The sequence below is a fragment of the Myodes glareolus genome, chromosome 25, assembly GCF_982192425.1.
Source record: "Myodes glareolus chromosome 25, mMyoGla1.1, whole genome shotgun sequence".
Classification (NCBI taxonomy): Eukaryota; Metazoa; Chordata; class Mammalia; order Rodentia; family Cricetidae; genus Myodes; species Myodes glareolus.
Window position 1 is genome coordinate 13,903,018 of NC_142050.1, and position 12,085 is coordinate 13,915,102.

General features: G+C 40.7%; 1 protein-coding gene across 1 annotated transcript in view; it reads left to right on the plus strand.

Moving 5' to 3' along the window:
- Nucleotides 1-12,085, plus strand: part of Mdfic (MyoD family inhibitor domain containing) — an 83,265-nt gene that overhangs the window by 14,917 nt on the left and 56,263 nt on the right. Inside the window, exon 3 of the mRNA XM_048448981.3 lies at nucleotides 4,758-4,880. Coding sequence (XP_048304938.3) covers nucleotides 4,758-4,880 — 123 coding nt within the window. The remainder of the gene's footprint in view (nucleotides 1-4,757; nucleotides 4,881-12,085) is intronic.

The window sequence follows — 12,085 nt, forward strand, 5'->3', positions numbered from 1 at the left end:
CTGTCTGTGGCCAGAGTTCTCTACATGCTTCTAACTCAGTACCAAAATGAAAGCCACGGTTTAGGAGAGTAATCCTCTACACAGAGGAGAAGAGCCATCAACTGTCCTTGTTACACCTTGTGGCTAGGTAGAAACTGATGACCTATGCTAGAAAAATCCCTTGGTGCTGGGGAGCTACACACTAGGCCCACAATAGTGGCTGAATGGCAAGCACAAATCTTCGTATGTCCAGAACGCGGTGCTTGAGCCCTTGACTTTCCACTGCGGAAGTGACACAGCCACCTAAATGGGTAGCAGTCATCTGCTCTCATCTTAAGGGGGAGTGACCAAGACAGCCAGGTGAAGAGTGTTGTGAGGTTGATTTTGGTTAACTGTTTCTTCCCCCAACACATGACTGACTGTCAGTGAATCTCTCTCTCATCCTTCCGTTTCTTTAGTGACGCCTGCAAGTTCTCACTATTGGTGAGGCTGCTATCTAACATTCCATTAGGCTGAGGCAATGTAAAACAATAGAGATAAACGGTGTGCATGCATTGGCTGGGCCCGGCGCCGACAAGTGACTGCAGAAGTTTAGTTTGTCCAAGTAAAGAATTAGCGGAAGACAATTTAAGTTTTTACGGGGAACATTTCCTGGGCCTTGCCTTGGTGTGGGTGCAATGGATCATCACAGGACTCATGAGGGACCAGCTTTCAAGCCAAGATGTTTAGTTTTCAAAGGAGGCAAAGTGGAATACGCTGGTGATTGGGATGTCGTAGGAACTGTGCAGAATTTATTACGTGTATCATTCATTACACAAGAGTGGTAGTTTTCCTTTTTTGACTTCAGTACATTCGGGATCAACTCATTCTAGAATTTCCAGATAAGAAAGCTCCTTTTTAAAAAGCATGATAAACAATCTCTTAATAAGAATTTGGGGTTGGGAGAATTCTGACCTCCCCACTCGGGAGGAGGTTGCATCATTGTAAATCCCGGTGTCTATGGACCACGTGGCCTTGTCATTTATTCAGTGAGGAGTCGAGAGGGTCTCTGCTTAGCACTCGAATATTGGACATGATTCAAATATGCGTCAAGTGTGTCTAGAGGCTTTATTCATACCTATTTTCTTTTAGTCAGCAATGCTTCCTAATGCCTTGGTTTCATGAATTAATTTTAATGGAATTAAACTTGAACAGCTCAAAATTATATAATTAATTTCATTCAGCTTCAATTAAAGTTACTAATTGAATCAAGCCTACTTGCATGACACCTGGCGGCAGTCAGCTACGTAACAGTATGAGTTATGTGCGACTGCTGATAAGCCCGTTCACGTACACCCGTGATATTGCAGACCATCTTTCTTACTGATAATCTCAGGGTTGACTACAGCAGTAAAGAATTCTGGAGTTGTTTAAGAAAGTGAAGATTTTAATTGAAAGTAACACATCTCGTGAAGATTACATTTTCCCTATGATAATGCTGAGTAAATGTTACGTAAATCTAGAACATACTGGTTTAACATGCTTCTAATTTATATTTTACTGATGTTTGAATATGGTTTTCCAGTCTAAAAATATTTAGCATTGAAGGCCCACTTTTTTTGTAGCAAGCTTAACCTCTGATTTTAGTCCTGAGTTCATATTCATCAATTTTTCATGTATTGAAATATGTTTTGCAGCAGAATTGTTAATTTGTTGGGAAATCTCTATGATACAGGAGAATTTTTTTTGCATGTGCATAAATTTTTCCTTGTACTGGAAATGTTAAAAAGATGGGCTAACAACTCCTGTGTGAGTCTCGCTTGTGTCTTTACCTCCATGGCTTGGCATCATGCTTCCTAATGACACATACTCTTTTAACTAGATTCTCTCTTGTGACGAGCTTAGTGATTGGGAATGCTTCAACAGTGGATGTTGAAGAAGATGCCTAGTGTGTCCAGCACATAGGCTCCAGGGATTGACCTGACAGGGGCATCGAGGGAATGGAGAGAAGACATGGGCACACAGAGCAGCCGGGAATCTCTGATGGAGAAGCCACAGTACCCTGGAAGCGCGTATTTACTATAGATAGTTGTGCATGGAGGTTTTGTGGATACAGGCGAATCAAGGAGGCAGACTTAGCCAATCTAACCAGAAGCAGCTTTATAGGAGGGCTGTTTTCAGGTTGTAAAGGGGGAGGATATAGCACATATTTCTGCAGACACTATGAATATTCACTCTTGAGACAAAGGTACGACATTGGCATTCTCTTGGCATTCTCTCCGAGCCTCGTCCGTGTGGAATGTGCCAATTCCTTGTGAGGCTGAGGCTTTGGTTCTTGACATGGCTGGCTCATGTCTCCGCAATACACATTTACTCAGGACTTCATTCATTTTCTGCAGACTAGCTATATACCTTTCTTTCTGGTATGCACATTCAGATACTCAGTTTTGAACTTCTCACCTAGACTATGAACTGCGTGAAGGCTGGGTAATGTGTTATCTACCAAGGTACAAGCATCACCCAGTGAAATGAATAAACATTTGCATACACCATATGTATTCTATGTATGTAATGAATAAGTTATTCTCGCATTCTTCCAAAATTTTACCATCAGGTCCCGATTACAAATTTGGTCATTTCCAACCCTGTCTGTTTATCTGTGCAAGCCTCACTTAGTTTCTCACAACTGTCACCTTCTTTTAATTATAGTATCCAGTTAAACTCTCTTTTTCTTTTTGTTTTGTTTTGGTTTTTTGTTTTTATTTGTTTTTGTTTTTTGAGACAGGGTTTCTCTGTGTAACAGTTCTGACTGTCCTGACTGCTAGCTCTTGTAGACCAGGCTGGCCTCGAACTCACAGAGATCCGCCTGCCTCTGCCTCCCGGTTGCTGGTATTAGAGGTGTGTGCCACCATTGCCTGGCTCATCCAGTTAAACTCTCATCAGTGTCTATTTGAACTTTGCTAAGTGTCCATTTCAGAGCCTGTATTAGTTCCTTTTCTGTTGTTATGATAAAACATCCTGACAAAGACATCTTAGGAAGAAAAGGTTTATTTCGGAGAAATACAGTCCCACATGACATGGCAGCAGGCAGAGAAGGCACAGTGGCAGAAACAGGAAGCTGCCTAGTTACATTTTGTCTGCACTCGAGGGGATTGGTAGGTGGGGCATGCTGTGTGAAGCCTCAAGTTATCCATTTCCTCCATCGAGGATCGACGTCATAACCTTTCATAACATTTCCAGAACCTTTTCAAGCAGTTCCATCTGCTCCCATCTTCACGTGCGGCCCTATGAGGGCAGTAAACATTCAAATGCCACAGTCTCAGTCTCTGTGTCTGTCTTCCCCCTTTGTTCTCCTTCTCTTCTTCCTCATCCTCTTCTTATCCCCTGCTCAGATATTAAGTGGATATTTAAAGCTCTTAGGAACAGTGGCTCACCCCAAGGATAGCTCCTTATCTCTCAAATGAAATAGAATTGTTCATTGGGGCCTGGGAATCTGCTTTTTCAGAAATGTTCTCCAGTCAATGAGGATTGAGAAACAGATGTACCTGCTTACTACTCTCCTTAATATGTAGCTGTGCTTGGTGTTTCACAAAGCTTCAATATTTACTTTGTTTTGCCCATCTTGTTTTTTATTTAAGTCTAGATTTCCCATGTTGGCATTCAAATATCCACATTATGACTTCATGAGAACTTTGTAAGGTTGCCTCTTATCCCTCTGAAAGCACTTCATAGCCTGCACCTGGGACCTTTGTCCAAGCGTCGGCTTTTGGAGTTTTCCCATGCTGTTCTTCCACCTTTCTCCCATGTGACTTTTGAAGTTCTTCTAATCTTTTAGCAACCATCCAATGTGCTCCTTTCTCTAAAGGGTCTTTCTTGATCTTTGAATCCTGATGAGGTTTTTTCCCCCCTTTCTTTTGAGCCCCTTTGGTGCTCTGGACCTTTCATAGAGTGCAGCCTACCTTGTGGTATAGGTTGTGTGTTGTTTGACTTATGCACCCAACAAGACATTCCATTTCCTTACATGTTGTCTTTCCACCTAAGAACTCAGAAGCCGACACACCAGCCTCTCATCCTTAATACGTCCATCTCTGAGAATGCATCGTGCACTCTTTGACTCTTCCTCCAGTTTCTACAGAGAGAACTCTGAACCGGTTTCCTGGATCCTGACTGCCCAGTCACTCCTCATTCAGCTGTGGTCTGGCTTTCATCTCCATCAATCACCTCCGTCAAGTCTCTGCTCCTTTGATGCTTTTTCTGTCTCACCTGCCCCCTGTCTGGATGGACTCATTCACCCTCATCCTTGATGTAACCTCTCTACATTTCTCTACCATGACAGACCACTTGCCATGCTAAAATTTATTTACCACACTCTTGATCGATTTTATTTTATTGTGAGCCTCTTTCTTTAATGATGACAAGATAGTAAGTATTCAGCAAATGTTATTGAGCCCATAACATACGCAACAGTCAATAATAATATAATTCTATTTCCTTAAGCTGTGATTGATTTGGAAGCTGTAGGAAAAATATAAGCCATATTTACACACCTGTAATGTAAATATGTAATGGTGCATACCTGTGACTCCAGCAATAGGGAGGTAGTGATGGGACCATCAGAAGTTCAAGGTCCTCGTCAACCACATCATGAGTTCCAGGCCTTTGTTCTTTGAGATACTGTCTCATATAAACAAACAAACATAAGCAAAAAACTAAAAGCAAAAAAATATATGAACACACACACATATATATATATATATAGCATTCATCAAATGACAATAAATGTTTAATCTTTTTTTCAGAGAAATGCAATGAAGACAACAGTGAGAAAGATATGAGTCAAGCTAGCACTGGTCACTCCAAGTATGGACTGATGCGGGACCCGTCCGTCTGGGGAAATCCTGCAGATGGGGAACTCGTCAGAAGTGAGTACTTTTTAAGAAAAAATTTGAGTGATTCAGGGGTACGACGATGATATACTTTCAGTTACCTTCCCGAGTAATTTTGCTACAAGTCTATAAATCTGAAAGTGTTTTCATTGGTGCTAAAATATCAGGGCTAAAACTAAGATGTAAATACTCCATAAACTCCCATACTTTCTTTAGAATAGAAGAACTCACCTATAAATGTTAAACCCTACTGTTAGATTTAGTCAACGTTAGCTCTTTCTTCAGTGTGGACTCAGTCAAAATCAGGTATCTTTAAGTAATATGTAAAATCAGATCTATCTAAAGGACAAGCTCCTGTGGTCTCTATTCGTTTGACCACTGCTACCAAACCTGTTTTGCATTGCTATTTGTGTCTTTTTGGTGCCCTCCCCAGGTTCTTTCATAGAGCGTTTATAAAGCATTGGTGTATTTATTTACTCTGAGACTGTCTTGAAATGCTGGGATCTTCTGGGTGGTGCTCAGAGTGTGACTTTTACATGAGGTTTTGCCTTAGACCTTCTGGAATTTACGCCCAGTCCCTGAATCCCCCTAGATTGTTCAGACTGAACTTGCTGTGAAAAGGATTTAGTAAACGAGTGCATGTAAGGGGACACAGCTCAAAAAGCATGCCAAGGAATCCTCTGAATTCCTGTTCATGGTTCATTGCATCCCGTTATTAGTATGATAGAGTGGACAGAGAACACATTTCTCAGATTCAGGTGCTGTAGTATCTAATTTAAATTTAATACACATAGACAATTAATAATATAGAGTCTTTTAAATTTTTTTCTTCAAAATTTTTGACTTTCATTTCTTCTCTAGAATGCTCAGTGCCCAGCCCTCACGGATTACTAAAAAATGATCAATTGGCAGAAAATTAATAATAATAGTAAAATTCTTGTTGAAGGACATTTATTGGTTTCTGTTTTTTTAAAAACGCTCTTAAAATGAGTTTTTGTTCATTTAACTTTATAGTTGAGATACTTTTATCTTGGACAAGGGAATAGGAAGGAAGGAAATGACACTCAGAAACTAATGACAAACAGGATTTATATAGCCGTTTCCAAAAATTCAAACAGTCATTATTTCAAGTAAACAGTTACCCTTCAGCATATAGTGATCATTTTTTATTGAACTACCAGCTTTTCAAACGCGAAACATAAAGTGTGGTGAGATGCTGGCATATTTTGCCAGAGATTTCCCAGAAACTAGACTTTGTACTGAGGTACATAGGAGAGAATACTTATTGAGGACGTGTGTAGTCCCCCACTTTTTTTTCTCTTTGTGCAGAAACAGAATTGTAAGTGTACCATGTAATTGATTGATTTCTCTAATCTTCTTTCCCAAAGCCCACACAGGAAAAGGTAAATAAGATCACTAAAGACAAAACCCGAAATACAGTGTTGCATAAGGATTTGGAGAATTGGATTAAGGTGTCAAAGTTGTTTGCAACTTGGTAGAGCTCATATGAGACACAGAATTCATACTGTTCAAAAGGCAGAATTTAAAGTGAGGTACTCTTTCCGTTGTCTCTACTGATGAAGTCGACGTCCTGCAGGAAATAGTTTCCTTACTGAGATAATGATGCGGTGTGTGCCATGGGACACGGGAGCATCTGGGAACAAATGTTTAGGTTGCTAATAATGTTCACAGAAAGAATGTAGAGATCCGGAGACCTGTCATCTCCTCGGAGAGTGCTGCTGGGGCCTTTGGCAGATAAATAGATATATGTGAAAATAATGGCCATAGCCTATGATGCCACTGGAAACCCAAGCTGGCAAGCATTTCCAAATACTTGGGGGGTGAACATCTGACGATGGATAAGGATTAACACTTCCAGAACCTCTTATTTCTGCTGTTCTCCGAGTCACACTTTTCTAGACGAAGGCTGTCTTGTTGGATGTTTAATAAACATTTAAAGTAGAGTAACGTATAGCATTTTAAACAAACACGACGGCATCGAGAAGTTGGCTTTGGTGGCAGCATCTGCTGGTCCATGCTGATTGTGAACTCCGAGTAGCTGCCTGTCTGCCTTCCCTTCTTGGTCTTCCACGGTAGAGCCCTCAGCCATTTCTGCCCGATTCAAAGTCTGCTTCCCACATTAGGTGAGGAGGGTGTTTTCTTCTTGCTTTTCTGTTCAGCACATTTTGGCGGCTCAGCAAGTCTTTTGTAATAACAATAGGCCTTGGAAAGGGAGACTGTGGCTCAGAACTCCGTGGGGCTGGAAGGGAGCAGCTGCGGTGAGTCACTCTGGCTCGGTCCTGTTCCAGGAGTCCTGTGTGGCTCCCTGAGCACCGTACAACAGGACAGCTGGCTCCCACAGAACTGGTGTGAGGCATCCCACTACGGTGCTAGGGTGGCTGGATGGAGAGGTCATCAGGGAAAAAAAAAGAAAAGAAAAGAAAAAAGAGGGCGGCTGGGGTGTGGGAACGATTTCAAACCACAACCCACTCGTTTTTCCAATCTTCCATGGGCTACCTCAGCTGCAGAAGTCAAAAGTGCAGAGCCTGGCTGTTGCATCTGAGTTCTCTTTATCTGTTCTTGAGGGTGGTTCCTGAGGGCTGATGGCTCACGCGTGGTCTCCATTGTGCAGGATGCCGGCCGCCTTCCTCATTGGCTATTTAAGGCATAATTTATAATGGACTGTTATCTGGAAACGTGAAGAGGGCTGTTTTTACTTTTCTTTGCTGCGAATGAAACTTAGCCCAGGAAAGTCAAGGGAGTGGCTGCTTTGGAAATTGCATTCTAATTAGAGGGTGTATTCTCAGGCTTCATAAATGAGATCCCAGCTGAGAACCGTTTCTAGATTATTCCATGAACTTTAACCTTGACCTCTGTGGACACCCTGCTTGTGGCTCACACAGAGCTGGTTCCTGTGTCACGGGGAAGTTTGAGCTTTTCTGTTTTCTTTGGTGCTTCTGGAAGATACGGGGTAGGTGGCCTTGTGATTTGAAGGCTTGCAATTCAAATCTGTTGCCCCTGAGTTGCTAACTTATTAGAGACAATCCTTTCTGGAAGTAATAAATAAAAGAGAAGAAATCCATACGGAATGAAGCATTGCAAATAAATAGGCCACACGGAGTCTAGTCTAGTGAGGGAATGTGCCTTGTGAATCTCTTTCTTATGAAATTCAAATGAAAAAAAAAGACAGCTCTAGCCACTTAAGCTTGTTAAAAAATCCTTAAATTAGCAAAGAATTAAAAGCATAAGTGTGGTTTTCTGAGGATTTTTATAATTGGAAAGTTTCTATTTTGTTTTTTGTTTTTTTTTTTTAAGGAGATCCTTTACAATGCTTAAAAAGCATTTATATTCTGAGAAAATATTTTGGTTTATAATTCAATTTCTGGGATTTATTTTAAATTTCAGACTTTATGAAAACTTTTCTTTTTCTGAGAGCATGGGCTGAGAATCCAGGTTTTCCCCTGTAGAAGAGCGTGTTTGGTGTATAGTGTTATTAGAAACTATATCTTTTAATAGCGCTTTTTTCCCTAATAATCACCATTTTTTCTGACTTCATGAAATATACATTGCAGTGAAGTGATATGCCAGTTAATATTAATTTTTCTCCTCAATCCATAATATGCACAAATCCCTAACAGGTATTGAGCAACATTGTATATTTTAATTATACTAAAAAAGGAATGCTCTTGGGATGATTTCTAAGGAGTGTGTATGTGTGTATACATGTAGATGCCCGTGTGTGCATATGTATATTTGTGCATGTATGTGTATATGAACTTATATGTGAATACATGTATATCCATGTGTTCCTTTACTGACAGGCACTCAGTGTGTGTAATGTTTTGATTCAATTTAGGTCAAATTCTACTATCCTAGTTATTTCCTATAAAGAGCTTACATTTTTCTTTGTTCCTCTGTACAAAGTGCCTGAGGTCCCTATTGCAGATTTTTCTAGGTCTTTCTGAGCATCCCTATTACTTAACTTTATCCGTGGACATTGCTTAGTACACACATGCCTCTAATTCTAAATGTCATTACTTAACTCCAGAAATTTTCCTCAGCTTCCCTTCTGAAATGAATTTCCCATTAAACTGTTTGGTTCGGCTAATTCTCTCCTTTGTGATTTCACAGAATTCCCAAGATCTGAAGCAAAGTTAGAATGCTCTACTTAAATGGTAATCCCCGTTCTCTTTAACCCATTTATTCATTTTGAAGAGTTTTTAGCTCTCATAATAGTAAGCACTTAATTGGCAGGAGAATGCCAGCCACTCTCTAATTCACACTCCCCCGCCCTGCGGAGCTGGGGCCACAGCTCCTCGCCTTTCCACTCACCTCCTACTTGAAGCCTTCCTCTTGGCATCATCCGAATCTCCTCTCATATCAGCAGGCTGGGCTGTGAGGAACTCCATTATTTCTTTTCTGAGCCTCTCACCCTTAATGAACACCAGTCCATCACTCGAGGGGATTCTGCCCGTGTGTAAAACACCAACCGAAAGGCAGGAACTCGGGCGGGCGCACTGTCGGATACTCAGAGCGTTCCTTATTTCCATGGTAAAGAGGGAACAGCGTGAAGAGGTTCTGATTTAAGTGTTTTCCACAGCTCTCTTGCCTGAATGCACATCTCAGCAACTATTATTTGGCTTTCTTTAGAGTTCAGTTTCCATGAAACTAAAAATTAGAACGTAGCACCTAGCAAGGACTGGTGGATGTAACTTTTTAAAAAGGTCTGTTGATACTCATGGGAAACCCACCCTTTCCTAAAAGGAAACAGAGGAGAAGTGGATTGGGGGTGTGGGAACAGAGAGGGGATGGGGGATGAACTTGAAGGAGAGGAAGGAGGGGACACTGTGGCTGGGATGTATATTAATTGAGTGTATTAAACAAACAAACAAACAAACAAATCATACTTCTTAGTATCCTCAGACAATGCCTAACACTTTACTCTCCTTCATGTCTTTGAGAAGTTCTGGTCTTAAGTCCTTCTGACTTTTGAGTTGCTCCCAGTCCCTTCCCCCTCTATTCAGCTCTCAGCAGGCAAATTCTTTGTTATCCACTCTGCTAAGTGTTTACACCCATCAGCACAGCTGCTTTTCTTATTGTCCTGGAGCAAAACATTTAATCATCATCTTTTGCAAAATCAAGCGAAAGGCTAGGTTTCCGGGTGGGGTGTGTGATTGCCGTTCATTGGTTGGTCTTCTACTGTGGTACCCCTTCTGTTAACAGTTGTGGTCTGGCTAGTTTGCTACTCTAGAACAGAGCTGAAGTTTCCGGACACAATTCACTTTCCTGGTGGGCTGTTCCCTTCTCAACCTTGGTTCTTCCCCCAAACTGGAGGGAAATAGTTTCAATCTTTTCTGTTGAACAGCTTCATATTAGGTATTGGGAGGCCAGTAGAAATGCACTGCCGGGGACAGGGTTCTGATTGCATGGTTGATAATGGGGCTGAGTAGGTTAAGTCACGTCTGTAAACTGGAGTTTCTCCTTTTCCCAATGGAACTGCTGATACTGGGTACCTCACTGTGTGATTTTAAGGATGACTTCAGAGAAGATGTGTTCCACTGCAGGGTTAAGACCTAAGTAAGTGAGGAACTGATGGTGTGAGTTCATCAGAGTGTTAGTATTATCCTTGAGCTGAGCTATGAATTTTTATATATTTTTCTTGTTCATCACGATTCCATTGAACTAAATGCTTGGAAACACTAAGACACAGAGACGAAGTTTTCTGAGACCCGTGGTATCTATGGCTACAGTTGATTGCATTCAGTTGCTTATGAATTTTAGTGTGTTATATAAAGGCAAGATGTTTATAAACCATTACACAAAGCATAAAAAAGATTGCATTGCACTTACGTGATATGGAAGGTTCTTCTGTATGTTGTGAATATGTATTGCCTTCATTGGTTGATGAGTAAAGCTACTTTGGCCTATGGCAGGGCAGAATATATCTAGGCAAGAAATCCAAGCAGAGAGACAAGAAGGCAGGATCAGGGAGACGCCAGCAGTCATTGTGGAAGCAAGGTATGAGGTAGCAAGCCACAAGACTACTAGTAAAATATAGACCACTAAAAATGGTTTAATTTTGTTAATTTAGTTATAAGAGCTAGTTAATAATAAGTCTGAGCTAATAGGTCAAACAGTTTGTAATTAATATTAAGCCTCCAAGTGATTCTTTAGAAACGCCTTGGGAACTGATGCGTGGGAGAGAAACCCCTGCACTGGGACTAGGAAGGACAGAAAAAGTCTCCAGTTACACTTATGAAAATAGATGTTTGTATATATGCCTCTTTATCTTTCCCCAAACCATGTTTTGTTTTTTTTTCTTTTTTCTAGATCAGTGGTTCTCACCCCTTGAGTCACAACCCTTTGGGGGGCTCAAGCCTTTCATAGGAATTGCATATTAGCTATCCTGCATATCATATATTTACATTATGGTTCATAACAGTGGGAAAATTGAAATTATGAAGTTGCAACAAAATAATTTTATGGTTGGGGGTCACCACAACATGAAGAACTGTATTAAAAGGGTCACAGAGTTAGGAAGAGAATCACTGTTTTAGATAATTCTAGTCTACGAACTCATGGTTGTTTCTATGAAGACTGTCTAACTATACTTCAAAGTTCCTTGTGTTATAAAAAATACAACAAATGTTGTCATTGTTCTTATACCGATACTTTTGGTCTAATTTATTTATTTGTGTTCTTTATTGTGTAGTAGGGCATTTTTAGGGGGTGGGGATGGGGAGAGTTTATTTGACTTTTAATTTCAGTTTGCCGTAGAATGTTGTGGGAAAGTCACATCTATAGTCAGGAGCAGAGGTGAGTTAATGTCTGTATCCAATTCTTCAATCACTTTCTGCATTCTTGCACAATCCAAGATACCTGGCCTAGAGAATGATGCCGTCCATAGTGGGTAGGTCTTACCATCTCAGTTAAAGCAATCACGACATCCCTAATCATAGACAATCTTTCATTGACACTACCTTCTTAGGTGATTCTAGACTGTCCAGGTGGCAATCAAAACTGATTATCACAGAGTTCCTGGTTAACAGGATGAAAAGAATGTTCGAAGATCTCTGTTACGAGCATCCAGTGTTCTCCTTGGATGTTACTGTGGGTCAAATTTGCCACCAATCATGTGAGAGGGTGAAGAATGGAAGTATGGCGACAAACTACAAACTTTTTGGCTAAATCCAGTTTTGTGATCAAGTTTTTTTCTGCCAATAACCCAACATACATTTTCT